The sequence below is a fragment of the Hyperolius riggenbachi genome, chromosome 6 (assembly GCF_040937935.1).
Source record: "Hyperolius riggenbachi isolate aHypRig1 chromosome 6, aHypRig1.pri, whole genome shotgun sequence".
NCBI classification, from domain to species: Eukaryota; Metazoa; Chordata; class Amphibia; order Anura; family Hyperoliidae; genus Hyperolius; species Hyperolius riggenbachi.
This window is the reverse complement of record NC_090651.1, coordinates 22,798,376-22,821,092: the sequence shown is the minus strand read 5'-3', so window position 1 is coordinate 22,821,092 and position 22,717 is coordinate 22,798,376. Positions and strand designations below refer to the sequence as shown.

Sequence of the window (22,717 nt, the reverse complement as noted above, 5' to 3'; positions counted from 1 at the left end):
TACAATTCCATGACCATAAACTCGCTTTCTCTACCGCGGCGATCACACGAAAAGCACGCCGCAGGTAACGGAGCTCATTTCATTCATGAGCAGAACCAAAAAATCCAGCCAGGTGAGTACACACATCCAATCTTGATTGCCAATTTTAGCACTTCCATGTAGTGTTAGAGCTTAATTGCGCAATCTGTTCAAAATATTCAAAATCAAAAACATTATACTACGTGGAAGTGGTAAAACTGGCCAATCAAGATTGGATGTGTGTGTGTACCCACTTAACGCTAGGATCACAGTAGGTCTTAAAGTGTTTTCTGGTCGTTATCATCGCTATGGAGCAATGGGGAGGGAATGCAAAAATTGACAGACGAGATTTTTAATCATGAAAAGTGGGGTCTGCTCTGCACATTTTTCTTTTTTCTTTCTATATATTTGCCCCGTGGTTTTATGGATATTTTTATACATCTTCATCTTTTTGCATTATGGGCACTTTTTGTCTCTTCCACATATTCCATTTGTTTCACTCCTTGGATTTGGGATATCAATAAATCACTTTAATGTTTATTTTTTTTAGATTTATTGCACTATTGTACTAAATTATGCCTGAGGAAGGGTTGTTACCCAAAACAAACCAGCATTGTCGCCTAGCCTACAAAAGAAATTTACTGTGAATTATTTTATGGTATGGTCAATATGCGTATTGACTGTTGGATGGATGCACTTTTCACGATTAAAAAATCTTGCCTGTCAATTTTCTGCATTTTTGAATTTTAAAGCTAAATCATGATTACTTTTTGGTTTGGAGAGTTCTATTTTGCTTTTTTTATATCCTTGTAAAGTATTTTGGCAGTTACTGGTGCAAGTGGAACACCAACAAGGATATATTTACTATACCAAGTCTACCACTATTTTTTTCATATCTGCCTCGTCTTTGTGGCCTCTCATGGTAATTTCCCGTGGGCATCCTGTTCCCGAGGATGTTACCACTGCACCAGCATCAGGATCAAAGGCGCCACAAATGGTATGCCATCCCAATCCTAAGTGTGTATTTAACCTTATTCTGACCAGAGCTAAACTCGTTTCTGTTGGATAAAACAAGGGTAATAAGTGATGGAGTAGGTCTCTCTGTCACCTGAGTCTGCTGACTACCAATTTCTCTACCATTTTATGCCACCTCTCTCTTCACCCTTCCTCATTAAACTATAAATTATACTTTCAATAAAACTTGTGTGCCAAAACAGACACGTTTTTGTTAGACTCGGTTCACACTAAAAATCTAGGATGGTCCGTCTCGTGGAGTGAACCACCATAGACCAACGGACAATTTGACGCACCGATGTCAAACATAGGATCCATTTAGACAGGTAACAACATGTCCATTCTGTCTGTTGCAGGTAGGGGTGTAACTAGAGAGGAGCAGTCCATGTAATCGCAGAGGGGGCCAGAGCTGTGGGGACTCCAACTATTAAAATTCAATTCCTCCGATACAGGGACTATACTTCGGATCAGGTGTTTTTTGCGGCAACACATGTTGTAGGCGTGGAGATTATGCTGGCCACACTTGTTTTATGACCCTTGTAAGATGGGCAGCAAGGCCGTGAAGGGCACAAAGGGGAGACAAGGGAAGGGGTGGGAACACTGAGGAACCCCATCAAAGCTTCGCTGGTGGGCCCCACACATTGTAGTTCCGCCACTGGTTGCAGTGATGGTATGCAAAGTCCTGACCTTACATGATTTTTACGGACACTGGACAGACGTCAGACATATCATGATAGCGATGCTAGATATGACATGTCCGATGCACCGGAGCCGGTGGAGACACTCTGAACCAGGGGTCCATGTAAACCAGTGTGCATAGTGTGGGCCAAGCCTTAACGTTCACCAATGTATGTGACAGAGACCTTTCTGTAGTTCGGCTTTAGGTAGATCATAACAGGTCCTCTTACTGCTTGACCCTTCCCCAACACCTCTGTTCTACAGCTGACCTGGAAGAAAATCTGCAGCTAAAATACCTATGAATCCCTATTCTGAGTGGAACTTCCAAGCCGCCACTCTAAAATGCATACATTACACTCCCATGGAGAGTAGTATGGAACCAGTAACGGTTTTGATTTCCCCCATTGAGATGATTTTCTCCTAACATCCTGTCTCCGTGACACCATTTCTCAGGGTGTCACCGAAACAGGAAGCGAGGTGAAATCTCCCAATGGTGGCCATAGTAACAAAAACCCTGATGGAAAGCTCTTCAGATATGAAGAGTCTGAATGAACAATCTGGTTTGGCTGGTGTTCTGCTGTAGTAATCATTGGAAAAGGTCCTGTAGTTTCATCACACCTCTGCTCCTTTTTCTCTCAAAAAGTACTAAAACAATGGACGGCACCCAATATCCAGCACCTACCTCGGAAGTAGTCAAAGATGTGGTGCGGCTCACCCTCCAGGTCCAACACTGGTGTGTTGGGTGCTGTTTGTCCCACGAACGCCTCATCTTCCAGGCGTAGCCACATGATCTGCAGCAAAGACTTCAAGAACCTGAAGGTGAAGACAGTGGGTCCCCAGTCTTCGTATTTAAACTTGGGATTACGGGCTCCAGCCTCAAACTTCGCCTTCAGCATGGACGCCATGGTCTTCGGGAAGAGGAACATGAGCAATCTGCCCCCCGTAACGTACAGGAAGAGAGAACAGAAGATAAGAGCCTTCTGCACATAGCGCCATATGTGTCTTCTCATCTGGGAGAGATGTCAGCACGCCATAGACTCAAGTAGGAAATGTGCTACTTTGCACTCACGCTGGATTTCTTATTAGTGGTTCAACCTGATTCGTGGGGACTGTCCCTCGGGGAAGTATTTGCTGGCAGCCAGAACATATAGGTGTTTCCTACTTTCAGTAAACACGCTAGATGTTTTTATAGACATGTGACAGAGAGGAAAAAATGAACTGTCCTTCAACTGTGTTTATATTGAACCTGTAGTAATAGGAATGTGGAGGCTTACACGTTTATTCACTATTTATAGAAAAAAAATCCACCTGCTTTGATTGTGTGCCAAAATTCTGTCTGTTGTAATGTGGACAGCCCGGAGGTGTTCTGGAGAGCGCTCTCACCGTGCAGCACCAGGGTCCCCCGGATTTTAATTTGGGCCAAAACACTATCTGCATTATTATTATTATTACTGATTTATAAAGTGCCAACATATTCCGTGGCGCTGTATAAAGTAAGAAACAAACACGGGGTACATTATACAGACAATGGTATACACCGCATGCATGAAAAAAAGGGCGCCGTGAAAAAAGGGCCCTGCTGGATAACTAATTGGCGCCAGTGGATAACGAAATCTGATAACGATAAACAGTGTTGTCGAACTCGGTTAACGTTAAATACTGTTGTAAAAACAGACGGGAAATAATAACAAAAATATATTAACGTTAAAAATCGTTTCGTAATTCAACAATACAGCTTAACCCAACCCTACTCTCACACAGAAACTCCCCCCCAGTGGTGCCTAACCCTAACCCCCCATCCCCCCTCGGTGGTTCCTAACCCTAACCACGCCCTTGGTGGTGCCTAACCCTAATCCCCCTCCTCCCTCCCCCCCCTTGGTGTTGCCTAAAGCCAACCGCTGCCTGGGTGATGCCTAAGGGCCCGTTCAGATCACAAATGCGGATGGCCATGCGTGCGGAACGCGTGCGGACCGCAACGCGTACGAACGCACGCCATCCGCGTTTGTGTGCGTTGCGTGGCTGATCCCATCACTGAAAAGTGAATGGGACAGCCACACGTTTTTACAAAATCTGCGTGCAGCATGCGTTCCCGGACCGCACAGGTCCGAACGCATGCAGTGTGAACATCAGACAGTGCACTCTATGCACTGTCTGATGTCGTGCGTGTCTGCCTCCTGCACGCGTTTCCAAAACGCGACTGGAAACGCGTGCAGTCTGAACGGGCCCTAACCCTAACTACTCCCCCTGGTGGTGTCTAACCCTAACCTCTCGCTCTGCAGAAACACCCTTTTACACATCGAAACGATAGTCTCTTTCATAACGTTAAATCTCTACATACAAATGAAATATTATGACAAAAACTATAACGATTGGAGAAACTCACTCCCAAACAGTTGGTGCCCCCTGCTGGTCATATAGCCATTGTCTATATGCAACTGAAGCCCTCTCCTACTAATTGGCTGACTTGCTCAGCTTTTGCTTGATTATCACTGCAAGCTAGGTGTATTATGTGTGCACTTCTCATTGGCTTATAAGCAGCCTGCAGGCTTTATAAAGCAGCAGAGAACTGTTTGGGAGTGAGTTTCTCCAATTGTGTGTTTGGTAAGTTTTAGAGCAGTAGGAGACAGGCCTTGGAGGTGGCAGCTCCAAGGTTTTGGCTGCGCTCACACATGGTGTTAGATGCTGGTTCTGGGGCCCCGGGCAGTGAGAGTTCCCGGGGCCCCAGGCTGGCTCATGCACCATTGTTTTTAATTATTGTAGTATCCCATGCAGTTTAGTTAGGAGGGGGGCAGATGAGAGGGAATATCCTGCACGCTGGTGCCCCCTGCTGGTCATATAGCCATTGTCTATATGCAACTGAAGCCCTCTCCTACTAATTGGCTGACTTGCTCAGCTTTTGCTTGATTATCACTGCAAGCTAGGTGTATTATGTGTGCACTTCTCATTGGCTTATAAGCAGCCTGCAGGCTTTATAAAGCAGCAGAGAACTGTTTGGGAGTGAGTTTCTCCAATTGTGTGTTTGGTAAGTTTTAGAGCAGTAGGAGACAGGCCTTGGAGGTGGCAGTTCCAAGGTTTTGGCTGCGCTCACACATGGTGTTAGATGCTGGTTCTGGGGCCTCGGGCAGTGAGAGTTCCCGGGGCCCCAGGCTGGCTCATGCACCATTGTTTTTAAAAACTATAACGAGGCAAGCTTCTAAAACAATTATATACTTCAAAAACTGTAAAGTTCTAATGTTGTTAACGATATTTATTGCGGTGACCTTTTTTCGCCATATTAACGATAATTGCATTAGAGTCTCTGGCGGCGCCCTTTCTTTCTGCTACCGTATACACCAACTTTATTTTCTGGTTGAACTTGATGGACGTATGCCTTTTTTCAACCCAAATAACTGTATACACCAACATACAAAACACAGAATTGGTAGCAAAATACAAAAATCGGTACAAAATACAGAATTGGTAACGACAGTGACAAACGTAACATGATGAATAAAATGTTTAACAAATTCCAAGACACAAAAGGGTGAGAGAGCCCTGCCCTTGTGAGCTTACAATCTAAAGGAATTGGGTGGAGGAGGACACAAGAGGGGGGTAAATATACCTACAGGCAGTGTGTTTTAGGATATCTAGTAGGAGTGCAACTTGGCCTTAGGTCTAAAGCCTCATACACACGAGGCACAGATGCCTCACAAGAGAAAAAAAAAAAAGCAGCGACAGTTCCCTCTGTGCAGCAGTCGTACACACGGCGCGCAGAGGGACAGAGATGGGGCGGAAGCTGTCGCCGAAGGTTCGGCCCCCCCCCCCCGCCGGAAGCTCCGTTCACAGTGTGTGGGTTGCTGTCACTAGTCCGCATACACACACAGTACGCGTGGCGGACTAGCGGCAGTCGCAGAAAAGTTGCAGCGGCAGCTGTTGCCGGCGATTGGCAACGTCAATCGCCTGGCGACAGCTCTGACTGACGGGGGACCTGTCGCCGCAACATGCGTGTTTGTGGCGACAGTTGTGCCCTGTGTGTATGAGCCTTAAGGGGCAATGGCCTAAGGTGGAGCGTTTGCTTGTCAGAAAAAGTGACTTTTGCCCTGTTCTCACATCCGACAAAGTTACGCCGCTCTGGGAGGCTTACCCCGGTCTCGGTCCAGTCACAAAAGTGACATCATTGCAACAGGTCACTGCACTTGTAATGGTGGGTAAGTCGAACTTTCATAAACCAGGGACTACCTGTATATAGAACATTTTAAAGGGACTCTGAATAGAGCCCAAAAATGGAATAGTGAACATACTTGGGGCTTCCTCCATGAAGCAGGTGGTTTTGGAGCACCGCACTCACCGCTGGGCACTAGAGATGGGAAGTTCGGATCTTTTCAATGATCCGGATGATTCAAATCGGATCATTGAAGAGATCCGGATCTTTGATCCGAATCTCGGATCATTTTACTACCTAAGCATTAGGGGGGTGAAATGACTAGCAGGACAGGAGAAGGGGAGGGCGGTGGACATACAGAGAAGGGGAGAAGATGGACAGAGGGCAGGGAGTGGACAGAGAAGGGAGGAGGGGTGAGCAGAGAGCAGAAATGTTTGCACACAATACCCACATGCTGCAATCATATGCTTTACATGTATTTCACCTATATGCTCATCTGTGTACTTTGCATGCAAACCTCGCACAGTGAAAGAAAGCATTCCCAGAAGATAACTGCAGCTGTTTAGGAGGATCATATTGCGCTGCAATCACAGTGCCTGCAAAGTTACTGAGCTGTGCTGAGCTGAGCCAAAAGCTTCCCATGTGATCACTGTGCACAACTACGGAACAGACAGCCTATAATGAGCAGCACATTTCAGCCAGTATGTGTGCTCTACACATATCTGGCAGTGGCACCCATGTCCCCTCTCTCTCATCTACCTGTCTCCCTGCAAGGCTGCCTCCCCTCCAACAGAGCGATCCATCTCTGCTCTGCTTCCAGGACCCCGCTGAGAGGGGGCGTGTCGCTCCTGGCCCCGCCCCTTTTGCGATCCGAATCACTCATTTTGATGATTCGGATGATTCGACTCACAAAATAGATTCGGATCAAAGATCCGAATCGTTCATGATCCGGACAACACTACTGGGCACAGAAACTAGGTGCACCATAGCAGCAATGTAATGCTGTGCAAAGCGCGTAAGGGTAATTCCCTCCCAGTTGCGACAATTTGGATGGGGAATAGAATTTAACACCGCCAGGCAGCAAGGAGAGACGTCTTTTGGCTCTACCGGCGCCTAACTCACCGGCGACGTGTACATACGTATGCTTCCTCCAGGCCCCGTAGCCCATAAGGTCCCTCGGCAACTTCTGGGTTTCCTCTGCTCTCCTGCTGGTGGCTTCGTAAGCTGTGCAACCCGGACCGGGAGTCGAGCGCAACTGCAATCAAGCACCCGTCGTAGTGAGTATTTTTGCACATGCGTGGTTCTCAAAAGAATGAACTGCGCATGCACAGAACACTCCTGGCAATGGGCGAGTGACTGCAGTGGGCACGCAGATGGGCCAGATTGCGCTGTTTACGTAGCCGCCAGCGGAGGAATGCAGGGGACCCAGGAAACCCAGAGGGACTTCCCAGCTACAGGGGCTGGAGGACGCCCCAGATAAGTTCACTATTCCATTTTTGGGCTCTGTTTAGAGTCCCTTTAATTAGAATTTCCATTGGTTAAGCAATTACCCAGAGCCCCACAGAAATGCAAATAGTGGCAAAGTGGCTTCATATAATCGATAAAACAAAATATGTTAAGATTATTTCACACAAGTGTTTTAGGTGTGTGCAGCTATAATCTTTTGCTGCAATTATCGCAACCTTTTCACTCCACCAGCTAATATCGCGCCTCTACAATCCATCGTGAATGCTGCAGTCTGATTAACCTATCCTCATCACTCCTCTCTGAGACTTCTCTGTCCGGAGATCTCTTCACTTGCTTCCATTCCTACTCAAATTCAACCAACTATACTTTGCCTAGAAAACATGTCACACCTGCTGTACATACATACTGTACATTTCCGATCTCATACAAAAAAAAAGCCCACATACACGAAGTGACATGTGACGTGATGAGATAGTCATATGTATATACAGTGCCTAGCACACAAATAACTACGCTGTGTTCCTTTTTTTCTTTCTTTGTCTGAAAGCGTTAAATATCAGGTGCGCAAGTGACAGTTTCTGTATGGGTTGGACTACATCGTAATCCTCACTGATAAGAAATTACAGCCATGAAACTCTTTCCTGGCAGAAATGGCTTTGAAGAGCAGGAAACAAGGAATACTTCTGTTTTGCATAGCATTTTAGTAACAAGGCTTTAACCACTTAACGACCACGGTCAGCCGATCGGTGGACCTAGGTGTTAAGTGGGTTTCCATGGAAACGGTCGCTCAATGGTGCTATGCTGGTAAAGATGGTACCTTGTACCTCTCATACTGTGGTGTCGATGTCCTTGGCAGCTTTAGTTGCACCATAAGATTTTTTATGTACAGAATGCTTAGGGGAGGGAGGGAAGGGGGGGGCAAACATTTAAAATTGGTGCGGCAAAATTTTGGCGGTGTAAAGCCAATTCACCCTGCGCCTGCTGAAAGTCTGGGGTGGTATTAATGGTATTCCCCCTCCGATTTGTAGCAACTTGGGCATTGGACAAAATACCTTGTTTTTTATCATTTGAGCTCTGGCAATCGCTGTTGCCCAAATGAGTCACCAAGTGCCGTAATTCAAATTACGCCCCATGGCGGCTCACAAAATCATTGGCACAGCTGTGCCGAAATTTGCCATTTCGGCTGGAGGGCGGGGACCCAATGTAAAGCAGTGGGGCCCAAAGCTCCTTAGCTAAGCCACTGGGTCATACTGAAGTTTTCACGTTTGACAGCAACCGCAGCATGACACCTGTCACATTGCACCGTAATCACGTGCCGTAGGTGGACTATGAGCCCTGATCGCAGCGTGATTCCTAGTGTTAAATAGCCCCACTCACACTATAAATCGCTAAACGCTAAGGAAAACGCGGAGCTTTTTTCTGGCGTTTTCCTCCATAGGTTTTTCAGCGTTTTTTCACTGTATGAGATATCGTTTTTCAGCGTTTTGCAATGATTTGTGTTTAGCTCTCCCATACAGGAGATGGCCACTAGCCAGGAAACAGAGGTGTTTTATTGGTAATCTGCTCTGTCTTGTGGGTAATCTGCAATATTTACTGCGTAAAAGCGCTGGAAAAACGCTGAGGATTGTGAACAGCCCAGCACTTTTGAAGCGCTCCTATCTTTAACATTGAAGCGCTAATAGCTCAAAATCGCATAGAAATGGTGCAAGCTACGAGTTTGCGTTTCAGCTAATCGCTGTTAAAACGCAAAATGCTTAAATGAGAACAGCCACAGAGACTTTACATTGCACATGTGCTTTTCAAAACGCTAGCGATGCAGAAATCGCCTGAAAAACGCTCTAGTGTGAACGGGCCGTTCAGGTGGCCATACTTTTTTTCTTTTTAAAGGGGAACTGAAGTAAGAGGTATATGGAAGCTGCCATATTTATTTCCTTTTAATCAATACCAGTTGCCTGGCAGCCCTGCTGGTCTATTTCTCTGCAGTAGTATCTGAATAACACCAGAAACAAGCGTGCAGCTAGTCCTGTCAGATCTTACTTTAAAGTCTGAAACACCTGATCTGCTGCATGCTCGTTCAGGGGCTATGGCTAATAGTATTAGAGGCAGAGAATCAGCATGGCTGCCAGGCAACTGGTATTAAAAGGAAATAAACATGGCAGCCTCCGTATACCTCTTACTTCAGTTCCCCTTTAAATTTGCAAAGGGTATTCCAATGATTTCCCAAAAAAAACAAAAATTTGCTTTCCTAAAACAGAAAGAATTTGCGATAATTCAGGTTGGAATGAGCTCGAGATGTCTCCCAGGCACCACTGCTGAATATATGCAAATTAACCATTGTTAATTTGCATATATTCCATTAACCAATGATTTCCCCTCACCCATTAAGCAACTATTTAAAAAAAACAAACACAGAACTCCACTGATCAAATTAAAAAAGTTGCGTCCAATTTTGCATGCGAGGCATCTCGCCCACACTCCAGTCTCCCCGGCACAGCGGCCACAGACATTCGGACAATGTACTGGGTCACGGCCACACAAGTGAATGTAGCGCCCCCTCGGGGTCTGGGAGGAGCTGCAGCCATTCAGTCACGTGGGACAGATCCGCTGTAATGTCAGATTGGGAAGCTCTGCTTAGCTGACATTACACCGGCTTCTCTGTGGGCGGGACCGGCATTGGCTGCGAGTTGTCACGTGACCCCAGCAGAGACTTCCGGCAACAGCTGCTGGTGACGTCACTCGGAGCAGTGAGTATCTGAGGGGAGCCCTGATCCCCTGTCTCTGAGCTGTCGCCGCGTGTGAGGAGGAGGGGGAGGGGAATACACGTGGCATTACTACAGTGAGGGGCGGGGGAGACTGGGGATCAGCAGGATTAGACATAAATTAGAGACTTTTATAATTCCTGCTTGCATGCATGTGCTGCTTGATATGCACTTATTGAGGATTTGGTTTGGCCCAGTTGCAGAATGCATACAATTTGCATGTAGAGCCAGAATTATTCATCTATGGGTAGCCATGCACTGGTCGATTTGCCATCAGATCGACCTACAGATAGATCCCTCTCTGATCAAATCTGATCAGAGAGGGATCGTATGGCTGCCTTTACTGCAAACAGATTGTGAATCGATTTCAGCATGAAACCGATCACAATCTGTGGAGCTGCCGCCGCCCGCATACATTGCCTGTTCCGGCCGGCACGACTCCCCCGGTCTCCGCTGTCTCTTCTCCTCTCCGGGCTCCAGGCCTGCAGCTTCACCGTACTTCTTGCCGGGGGAAGTTTAAACAGTAGAGGGCGCTTCCTGCCGAAGGAAGTTTAAACAGAAGTGAAGCCTGCCGGACTCTGAGCCCAGCGCGGAGAAGAAGCAGTGGGGACTCACACTGGCCGGATCAGGTAATGTATTGCCGCTGTATTGCGTCGGGCATTCGAACGCCGCTATCGACGCACTCCCGACCCGCCGGCGATCGAGCGAAATCTTCCGCATGGACAGATCGACGGGAATGATCGATTTTGGACGGAAATCGATCGTTCGGTCAGCGTTTGCGCAACAATTTCACCGTCGATTTGATCACAGTGATCGAATCGGCTGTATATCGGCGGGAAAATCGTTAGGTGTATGGACCCCTTAAAGGGATACTGTAGGGGGTCGGGGGAAAATGAGTTTAACTTACCCGGGGCTTCTAACGGTCCCCCGCAGACATCCTGTGCCCGCGCAACCACTCACCGATTCTCTGGCCCAGCCTCCAGTTCACTTCTGGAATTTCAGACTTTAAAGTCTGAACACCACTGTGCCTGTGTTGCCATGTCCTCAATCCCGCTGATTTCACCAGGAACGTAATGCGCAGACACTGACCATACTGAGGCGGGGCTGGAGTATTGGTGAGTGGCTGCGCGGGCACAGGATGTCTGCGGTGGACCATTAGAAGCCCCGGGTAAGTTCAACTCTTTTCCCCCGACCCCCCCCCCTACAGAGTACCTTTAAGACTGAATTGGAAATTAGCACAGATTACTCCCAAGAGGCTCTTGTTTCGCTGCGGTGTGTGTGCTATGACTGTGTTTGTGACATGAGCACACGTGGCGAAGTGTGTGGGAACGGAGACTGCAGCATTCAGAACTGAGAGACTACGCTTGCGCAGAGCTACCCCCATGGCAATCGCGCATCGTCATGCGTCAGACACTGCAGTTCGGATTGGGTAGATCGCTGACGACTCCCGTCCAAAGTGCTTTGATCGTTTGAACTCTCGTTCAAGCGGTTGTGTAACATAGAGTATACCAGGGAAAATGGATCGGGGATCGCTTGTCGTGGGACTTCGTTGCCGGATACATTTTCCTGCCTCATGTACAAAAAAAAAATGCTATGGGCAGCACTACTGACCATAGCAGCAAATACTAAAGTTAAAAAAAAAAGTATTTTTAATAAAGTTAGAATAAAAAAAGTGTTTTTTTATATTACATGCATGCTTGCAGACAGCCTGCAAGCAGTCCGCAAAAATGCTTACAATATAAAGAAATGCTTATAAAAAATGGTACCATTTTTGGTACAAAAAAATTGCAGGGAAATTAAACATGATAAAGTAGAGGTGCTTGGGGACTGGCCGCTGGCCTCTGCTGTATACTCATGCATGTGACAGGCAGCCGGGCCGGTATTTCTTGCGCTACCCTGTAGTTTCTCTTGCTGTGCAATGGGCAGAAACTCCCCTGGGCTCAAGAGGAGTTTCACGCAGGAATAGTCAGGGTTGGAAGGCTAATTATTGATACCTGTCAGGAAACTAGTCTGTCCTTTCCAAACCTAATCAGCCCTATACTAATGCTTCATACACACTTGAGATAAAAGTCTTTGGAAAAGGCAAGATCACAGACCAATTTTACCCCATCCATGTAGTATGAGAGCCATACTCTACACTGTCTATTCTATGGAGCTGCACTCCCCATCAGATAAAATCTTTGCAAGATGCTGCACACAAAGATGCCCGTACACACTCAAAAGATCAGTATCTGCAAAAGATCTGTTCCTGCAAAATGCATTCATAGTCTATGATATCTGCAGATCCTCATACACACTTGGTTTAACAGACAATCATCTGCAGATCAGATCCACCAGGATGGATTTTCAGATCTGCAGATGATTGCCAGATATGCAGATGAAGTCTGTTAAACCAAGTGTGTATGAGGATCTGCAGATCTCATAGACTATGAATGCATTTTGCAGGAACAGATCTTTTGCAGATAATGATCCTTTGAGTGTTTACGGGCATCTTTGTGTGCAGCATCTTGCAAAGATTTCTGTCTGATGGGGAGTGCAGCTCCATAGAATAGACTGTGTAGGTATGGCTCTCATACTACATGGAAGGGGGTAAAATTGGTCTGTGATCTTGCCTTTCCCAAAGACTTTTATCTCAAGTGTGTATGAAGCATAATTCCATGGAGCCAGTTAACATTTTTTCTTGTGTGCATATTTCCACAGCCATTGTGGTCTGTCTGCAGGCTGTACAGTAGTACTCTCTTGCCCCTATGCCAGCTTCCCATTTAATTAAGTAAGTAGTGCAGATTGTCACTACCTAGAGATTTTTCACTGATTTATGTGCATTCATGTGTTCCCTATAATAGTAGAGACCTAATGTTGCCTCAGTGTGAATCTTGAGTTAATGAGCATGACGTGTCTGCATGCTTACTGACTGGTGTAGGTAGAGGGCTTTGGGGGTCATATATGTTGCATATTTTGATAATCGGATTTTGATAACCAGTTTTATTGCTGTACTTATTGAATAAAGAGATATTTTGTACCAAGATGCACCTAAGACCCAATTCTTTTCAGTAGTTTTTGTTCTAGTGTAGGAACCCGTTCTATGGGGGGAACCTCAATGCTGGTGAAAGGGTCCAGTACAAAATTGGGTTGCATGCAATCCATTTTACATATAATATCCTCCATCTTTGCTGTTTTTGCTCACTCAGCACCTGCTTTTCCTGGTCCCAAAGCATCCTGAGCCTAGCTATCCTTTCTTGTTTGCAGCATAACAGCGACACCACCAAAGTGAATGAATGGCAGCCAAAGATGACCTCAAGTTTCAAGGTAATTCCCAATGCCAAAAAGAAAACACATTCTTCTCTTATACGTTGTGGTCACATAAATTCTCCAGCCAAATGCACAATCTTTGGTAAACAGCTGGACGTCTGTTATCTCAACCAATATCCGTATAATAATCAATTCTTAAGTACAAAATTGGTCAAAAGGATTGATTGGGCATGCTGGAAAATCTGGGTTGCATGGGCTCGATTGGGTGCACATAGTTAATGGCATTTGATTTCCTGACGGACCCTCGACCGTTGTGTCCCCCAAGTGTATGTCGCCCCTGGACCCATGGCGAAGGTTAAAGGCTCATCTGTCACGCTGGCGTGAATCCTCTGGTGTCTTTTTGAATTGTCACTGTGAGCACCTGTGCCATGTTACACCAGCGCATGTACTAATGTCACTACATGCGCTAGTGTCACATGGTGCAGATGCTCACAATGACAGTTAAAAAAAGGTGATGGACACCCGAGGAGGCTAGGATTCACAACGGCGTGTCGGGTAAGCCTTCAATACTCACCACGGGCATGGGTGAAAGACACACACTTGGTGGAGGCGCCAAGACAATTGCCAATAGATTTAACGCTGAAAACTATTAGAAACTTGTCTGCAGAGTGTGGCAGGCAATAGATCCCTCTCTAATCAGATTCACCCAGTGAGGGATCTATCTGATAGTCCATTTGGTGGGAGATTGATAGTCGTATGGCCACCTTAACAACTTATGTGGTTAGTGACGGTATATCTACGTCCCGCAGGACTTCAGTTCCTGCCCAGGGACGTAGATATTCGTCAATGGCTGCGGATGGCAGCCGCTCGCTCCCGCGCGGGTACTTGCCGCTGCCTGTTAGTGAGGAGATGAATGAATGGGAACACAGTTCCCATTCATTAATCTAAGTCTCCATGTGAATAATCACCGGCATCGATGATATTGTATCTTCCGGAGTAACACATGAATGCATTACTTCCTGTTTAGCATACTTATAGTACAAGTTTAGGAAATAATGCATGAGGACATCTTGAGGCCAAATAGTAAAATTACACCTACATTTTTATTTTTTTTAAATAAAAAGACCCACTATTACATTTAAAAATAGCCCCTTACCTCCCACCCACTCCCATAGTTACCTAAATAAATAATATTCATATAAAAAAAAAATGACAAAAAATAAAAATACATAAATAGTTACCTTAGGGACTGAACTTTTTTAATATTTATGTCAAAATTGTATATTAATGTTATTAATGAAATTATAGGGCTTATAATTAGAGATGGGAACAACATTGAAATTGAAAAAAATGCACCTTTATTTCCAAATGAAATATTGGTGCCATACATTGTACTAGGGAAATATTTTAAACCTGTTAATAACTAGGATAAATGGGTAAATAAAATGTGTGGGTTTTAATTATGGTAGCATGTATTATTTTAAAACTATAATGGCCGAAAACTGAGAAATAATGAATTTTTTCCAATTTTTTTCTTATTTTTCCAGTTAAATTGCATTTAGAATAAAATAATTAGCAAAATGTACCATCGAAAGAAAGCCTAATTAGTGGCAAAAAAACAAGATATAGATCGTTTTATTGTGATAAGTAGTAATACAGTTATTGGCGAATGAATGGAAGGAGCGCTGAAAGGTGAAAATTGCTCTGGTGCAGAAGGGGAAAACCCCCCTCAGTAGTGAAGTGGTTAACTGCTCTCTTCTGTCTACATCATATACAGCCACACATGAGCCTTGCTTATCTCACCCTCCTCTTTACTGTACAGCCTTCTATTCCATTATTATCACATCCATTCTGTCACCTGCATATGACTGATTTTACTAAGCGCAGTATTGGTAACTGCAGATAACAAAATATTGGAATGTATTCCAGTTTCTGCCTTTGAAATAATTTCATATATCAAGAATGGAAACCTCGGTAGTCTTGAAATTACATTGTTCACTGCCTGATTCAGCACAACAGCCACAAAACATGAGTGAGGCTCCACCATGTTTCACAGTAGGCAGGCATGTTTTTTTTTTTTTGTAAGCATTATTTTTTTCATCTGTCAACATAATGATGTGGCTCCAGCCCACTGTCATTGGATAGTCTGATCAGACACCAAGGCACCTTGGCTTTGGCTTTTAGTCTATCATTCTCACTATCACTATCGTTTAGTCCAGTGTTTCTCAACATTTTATTGGTATGTACCCCTTTTAAAACCCTGTACTCACCAAGTACCCCTTAGCATGGTAAACATTATCACACGTACCCTTGACAAATATATATTTAATCGTAGTACATTATAATTGGTTCTAAAGCATTTCCAAGCATTTACTATTGCTTTTAATTAGCTAAAATACTAATTTGGTGCTGTTTAAATAAGAGTTATCATTTTTCTAAAACTCTAAATTTGTTATTTTTGGTTAAGTATATCAAGCCTGAGTACCCCCTAAAACCCTTAGAAGTACCCCCTGGGGTACGCGTACCACACGTTGAGAACCTATGGTTTAGTCTACCATTCTCACTATCATACCAATTCTGGGGCTGATTTTACTCCTGAGGTTACATCTAGATAGGTTGGCTACAATCCATGGGCCTTAGGGCCCTTTCCCACTAGGAAACACAACTGCACTGCGATGCCATCGTGTTTATTCCTAATTTCCTATTCTGTGATTGAGCTAATCAGTATAGGAGATCAATTTTGCCCAAAACATGACAGGTTGACGATTGCTCGTTGGAGAAAATTGGGCAGAGAGAGACACCCAATCACATTTCACCCATTAATGTCAATGGAAAACATTTAAAAGGCTGCCATTCTCACAGTAATCAAGCCAGAGTCCCCACACTTGGCACAGTTAATCACTTGGTGACCGAGGTTACAAATCCAGGAAAAGTGGGCGGAGCATAACACAGCCAATCAAATTTTAGCCATTCATTTTAAATGGGAAAATGTAAACTGCAGCCATTCTGAGACTGTAAATAGCAGGGTTTTCAAACTTTGCACAGTTGGTCACTGGGTGACGGATTCAGGAAAGTGAGCGGGGCCTATAACAGCCAATCAAAATTCACCTATTGATTTTCAATGGAAATATTTAAGCTGCTACCATTCTAACACTGTCAAAGGGAACCTAAACTGAGAAGGATATGGATTTTTCCTTTTAAAATAATACCAGTTGCCTGACTCTCCTGCTGATCCTGTGTCTCTAATACTTTCAGCCACAGCCCGTCAACAAGCATGCAGATCAGGTGCTCTGACTGAAGTCAGACTGGATTAGCTGCATGCTTATTTCAGGTGTGTGATTCAGCCACTACTGCAGCCAAAGAAATCAGCAGGCCTGCCAGGCAACTGGTATTGTTTAAAAGGAAACATCCATATTCCTCTCAGTTAAGGTTCCCTTTAATGGCAGAGGCTTCAAACCTGCTACACAGAGCCAATCAGATTTCTTTGGTGGATAAACTGCTTTCATTCACAGATTTTTGATCCCAGCAACCTGAAAGCTCACAAACTTTGTCATTGTGTGTCAAGGTTACAAAAAGTAGGCGGAGCCAAATACATTTCACTGGCTAAATATAAACTGCAGCCATTCTTACACTTATGTTAATGGCAGGGTTCTCAAACTTAGCATAGTTAGTCACTGGGTGACTGGGATTAATATTCAGGGAAGTAGGTGAAGCCTACAACAGCTAATCAAAATTCACTTGTTGATTTTCCAGGGGAATATTTAAATTGCTGCCCTTTTTACATGGTTAATAGCAGATGCCTCAAACCTAATACAGTCGGTCACCGGATGACTGGGGTTCAAATTCTGGATAGGGGCATGGAGCCACAAACAGCCAATTAGATTTGTTTAATTTCTATGGAAATATACAAACGATTGATACCAAGGACCCCAGAGCTCATAAACTTGGTCATTGAGTGACTGTATGTCAAGGCCAGAAAAAGTGGGTAGAGCCAAAAACAACTACTTTTTTTTACATGGAAAAATATAAACTGCAGCCATTCTTACACTGTTAATGCCAAACCTGCTACACTCTGTCATTAAGGGGTTCAAATTCACTAAAGGGGGCTGAGCCACAAACAGCCAATGAGATTTCTTTGTTTGATAAACTGCTTCCATTCACACAATTTTGACGCCAGGAACCCGAAAGCTCACAAACTTGGTCATTGAGTGACTGTGTTGACAAGGTTACAAAAAGTAGGTGTAGACAAAAACAAATTTCACTGGAAAAATGTAAACTGCAACCATTCTTAATTACTGAATGGCAGGGTTCTCAAACTTTGTACAGTTGGCCACAGGGCAACTGGGATTAATATTCAGAAAAGTTGGTGGAGCCACAGATAGTCCATTCAATGGGAAAATACAAATTATTGATGCCAAGGACCCAAAGCTCACAAACTTGGTCATTGAGTGTTTGTGTGTTAGGGTTAGAAAAAATGGGCAGAGCAGACACCAGTCAAATACATACCCGGGCAATGCCGGGTCATCAGCTAGTGAGCTATAAAGGTACCAGGAAAGTTATCCACGCCTGTGACATATAACCTGATAGCAAGTTCTGTAAGTCCTTGTTACATGTATAGCTAGCACACAGTGACTATATCCCCTGTAAGTCCTTGTTACATGTATAGCTAGCACACAGTGACTATATCCCCTTCTTGCTTGCCGCCCGCTAGAGTTTGATGATGCGGCCAATTTGCTAGCAGCGAATCCTGATGCCACCACAGTTAGCATCGGAGATCCTGAGGAAGGCATTGGCAAGCAACGAGGGAGGAAGTCCAGAGAGGAGGAGGACGACTTGCTGGGAAATGAGGACTCCGATAAAACAGAGGTGAGGCTGCAGAAGCTATGGAAACAGTAACGGCTTCACTTATCACAGTGTCTCCAATAAGCCATGTCTATGTTCCAAACGTCAGAGAGGGGCAGCCATGCTGGGTGATGACCTGCAACGCATTCATGTCCCGTCTGCAAACACAACCGACCACGCCCAGTATTCATCATGTGACTTAAAGTGAAGGTAAATGAAAAAAAAAACGAGTTTTACTTACCTGGGGCTTCTACCAGCTCCCTGCAGCCTCCCTGTGCCCGCGCCGTCACTGCATGCTCAGTACGGGGAAATCTCTATTGCGCATACGCAGAACGCTCCCGATGACAGGAACGTGATCGAAGCTCCGCACTGCCAGGGCTCCGCATCTGCAGTGGCCATTGTGTCGCCGGGCTGAAATCGGAGCACTACAGAAGACTGGGGGATCGATCAGTGATGGCACAGGGCAGAGTAGAAGCCCCAGGTAAGTTAAACTCGTTTTTGTTTTTTTCATTTATTTTTTTACAATTAAGGTTCCCTTTAAAGAGGAACGCCAGTGAAAATAATGTAATAAAAATTGCTCAATTTTTACAATAATTTTGTATACAGTGTTTGCCCATTGTACAATCTTTCCTCTCCCTGATTTACATTCTGGCATTTATCACCTGGTGACATTTTTACTGCTGGCAGGTGATGTCAGTAGAAGGAGATGCTGCTTGCTTTTTTTGGCAGTTGGAAACCGCTGTAAACAGCTGTTTTTTCCCACAATGCAATGAGGTTCACAGACAGGAAACTGTCAGGACCATGGTCCTGACATCACACTGTGGGAGGGTTTCACCACAATATCAGCCATACAGAGCCCCCTGATTATATGTTTGTGAAAAGGAAAATATTTCTCATGGGAAAGGGAGTATCGGCTACTGATTGGGATGAACTTCAATCCTTGGCTACGGTTTCTCTTTAAGGCTAGGTTTAAAACAATGAAGGTAGTAATTAAAGAGGAACTCCAGTGAACATTTTACTGCTGGCAGGTGATGTAGCTGCTGCATGGTTTTTGGCAGTTGGAAACAGCTGTAAACAGCTATTTCCCACAATGCAGCAAGGTTCCCAGACAGGAAACTGCCAGGAGTACGTAATCAGAGTTTCTTGTGGGAGGGGTTTCACCACAATATCAGCCATACAGCGCCTCCTGATGGTCTGTTTGTGAAAAGGAATAGATTTCTCATGTAAAAGGGGTATCAGCTACTGATTGGGATAAAGTTCAATTTTTGGTCGGAGTTTCTCGTTAAAGTGGAACTGAAGTCGGTTAATTTACTTAAAGCAAACCTGAACGGAAACTGAAAAGTCAAAATAAACATACACACGTCATACTTGCCTCCCGTGTAGCCTACTCATCAATCTTTCTCCTCTCCTGCATCCTGTTTGTTCAATATGTTCAATGGAATCCTCTGTCCTCCATTTTGAAAATGGCCATTTCTTCATAACAGCTTCCTGGTCAGCACACTGTTAAACTGTAATATTACCCACTTGAGCTATAGGGAGCCATGGGCATTACTGTACTTTGCTCATCAGTTGTCCTTTCAGTTATAACTGACAGCAACCGATATATTTCAGTTCTAAAAAAATCTTGTCAACTGGAAAGAATCGTTGTTAGAAGAAAATGGTGAGCTTCGGAGTGAACTGACGGTGAGGTTAGTATGTAATATTCATTTGCAATAATTTTACTCGGTTCAGATTCAGTTTAACTTCTTATGAGAGCGCAGTTAATGACTTGCACTAAAATCCATAATGTTTACATTTAAAATGTATTTTTACATTCAAGAAATCCAATTTCCAGCCTTGGCCCCTCCCCCTTTTAGGTCTCAGTGGCTGAAAAACATAGTGTTTTACAATGTAACAGAGCCATGGTGATGATTAGAAAAATATCAGAACAGCTCATGAGCGACCATCGCCACCTTGTGGCAAGGTGGAAAAATAACATATGTATGTTTACACAGTTGTAACTGAAGAATGATTTTTATTACAATAATAAATGTAGATTCAAAGCCACTTTAAATTCATAGCAATTAAGGAGCCATAGTGACATATAGCAGAATGTAATAAATTATTCAGGATACCAATTTTCACGTTATCTATCCTGATTTCAGCATCCGAAGCAGAAATATTTTTAAATATTGCTGTATATTGGTATGTATTACTATTAATAATATTATTGACATGAGATCCAGTGGCTAGTCTCTTCTTAGGTAAGTATGTCATTTTCTTATGTACAGTATAACTTTAGGATAGACTTTTTTTTTTTTACTTTATAAAATAATGTGGTTTTGGTAACTCAGTCATTTAAATTTGTGTAAATGAGAGCTACAGTTATCCATATAGACACCAGATCCTCTCCTGTGCTTTTTCTTCCAGTTGTCATAATAGTTTCCCTAGAAAGTCCTTAACTTACTTCATACAACTTCACCCCTCCTCTGGAAGGCCCTTCCACAGCACACTCTCCAACCTTTTGATATCTTTAACCGCTCCCTCAAAACTCACTATTTCTGACAAGAACGAGCTCTAACTTAAAGAGAAACTCTGACCAAGAATTGAACTTTTACCCCCTAGCTGATACCCCCTTTTACATGAGAAATCTATTCCTTTTCACAAACAGACCATCAGGGTGCGCTGTATGACTGATATTGTGATGAAACCCCTCCCACAAAGAAATTCTGAGAACGTACTCTTGGCAGTTTCCTGTCTGTGAATCCTGTTGCATTGTGGGAAATAGCTGTTTACAGCTGTTTCCAACTGCCAAAAAGGCAAGCAGCAGCTACGTCACCTGCCAGCAGTAAAAATGTCACCATGTGATAAATGTCAGAATGTAAATCAGGGATTTAAAATATTTTACAATGGGCAAACACTGACTATATCTTTTATACATAATTATTGTAAAAATGAAGCACTTTTTTTATTACATTATTTTCACTGGAGTTCCTCTTTAAGCCCCATCTACACGATACACTTTTTTGTGCGATTCGATCAGATCGAATTCGATTCATCAATTAAATCCGACATATCCGATCGGGATTCGATTCGATAGTGTGGTCGAATGTCATTGCAAAACAATGGCACAGTACTGATCGAATCGGATATGTCGGATTTAATCGATCAATCGAATTTAATCCGATCGAATCGCACAAAAAATTGTATCAGGTAGATAGGGCTTTAGGACATTCTCCCTTCCTCCTCTGGCCAAGTTGTACTCCTTACTAGATATCCTAATCGCACCCTCATACTCCCCCCCCCCCCCCCCCCCCCACCTCGTTTCCCCCCCATTCCTTCAGATTGTGAGCTTGCAAGGGCAGAGCTCTCTCCCCCTTTTGTGTCATTGAATTTTGTTATTCATTGTATTCATCATGTTACATCTGTCATTGTAATCACCGGTTCTGTATTTTGTACCAGTGTCCATAATTGATGTATATCATTGTCTGTATTATGTACCCCACGTTTATTCTTACTTTGTACAGTGCTTTGTAAATCAATAATTATATAACAAATTCCTCTATTTCAGCTGCTGGCCGGACAGAAGAAAGTCGCCCCCTTCTGGACATTTGAGTATTACCAGACTTTCTTTGATATTGATACTTACCAGGTAATTGGGAATCTCTGATTATTATTATTATTATTATTTTTTATTTATATAGCGCCAACATATTCCGCAGCGCTTTACAAAGCACAATAAGACGACAAGGGGAATATAGATACAACTAACAAATGTACAGCAGAGTTCCAAGCAGCACAAATATTGTTACAAGAACAGTAAACATTAGGAGGAGGACCCTGCCCTTGGGAGCTTACAATCTAATGGGTAGTGGGGGACACACTAGGTAAGGGGGTGGAGGATGGATGAGGCAGTGATTCTTTGCCTCTGATTACATTGTGTCAGATAAGTAAATAAGGGCTATAGAATGTTATAAGCTTGTCTGAAAAGGTGTGTTTTAAGAGTGCGTTTGAAGATGTCCAGGTTTGGAGCATGACATACAGGCTGTGGAAGAGAGTTCCAGATAAGGGGTGATGCTCGTGTAAAGTCCTGGATGCGAGCATGAGAGGAGGTGATCAGCTTAGAGGCCAGGAGAATTTCTTGGGAGGAGCGGAGGTTGCGGGAGGGACAATATCTTGAGATTAGTGAGGAGATGTATGGAGGAGACAACTCGTGGAGGGCTTTGTATGTTAGAGTCAGGAGTTTGAACTGGATCCTCTGGGTAATGGGTAACCAGTGGAGAGAATAAGGCAGAAAATAACCTGCATTAATAGGGACTGTATATTATCAGTGTAACATTCTGACATTACAGGTTCTGGACAGGATAAAAGGCTCTGTCTTACCCATACCAGGAAGGAACTTTATACGACTGTATGTCCGAAGTAATCCGGATCTATATGGTAAGCTCGCCATTTAGCCTCTGTTGTGTTTTGTCACTTGTGTTGCCTTTTTTTAAGGAGAGTCTGAAGTGTTTTTTTTTCTCTCTTTTTATTAAAGTGTAACTGTCAGACATAAAATAAAAAAATCAAT

At 44.0% G+C, this 22,717-nt stretch overlaps 2 protein-coding genes across 3 annotated transcripts in view; one reads left to right on the top strand and one right to left on the bottom strand.

The window, feature by feature from the left end:
• DIO1 (iodothyronine deiodinase 1) overlaps positions 1-2,820 on the bottom strand; it is a 30,791-nt gene extending 27,971 nt beyond the window's left edge. Inside the window, exon 1 of the mRNA XM_068238996.1 lies at positions 2,393-2,820. Coding sequence (XP_068095097.1) covers positions 2,393-2,720 — 328 coding nt within the window. The 5' untranslated portion in view covers positions 2,721-2,820. The remainder of the gene's footprint in view (positions 1-2,392) is intronic.
• YIPF1 (Yip1 domain family member 1) overlaps positions 1-22,717 on the top strand; it is a 118,921-nt gene that overhangs the window by 77,355 nt on the left and 18,849 nt on the right. Inside the window, exons 1-5 of one of the 2 annotated variants that reach the window (XM_068238994.1) lie at positions 9,979-10,062; positions 13,324-13,383; positions 18,038-18,192; positions 21,719-21,799; positions 22,500-22,587. In XM_068238994.1, the coding sequence (XP_068095095.1) occupies positions 13,353-13,383; positions 18,038-18,192; positions 21,719-21,799; positions 22,500-22,587 (355 nt within the window). In that variant the 5' untranslated portion in view covers positions 9,979-10,062; positions 13,324-13,352. Of the gene's footprint in view, positions 1-9,978; positions 10,063-13,323; positions 13,384-18,037; positions 18,193-21,718; positions 21,800-22,499; positions 22,588-22,717 lie in introns of those variants that run through there. The other variant, XM_068238995.1, reaches the window with a different exon arrangement.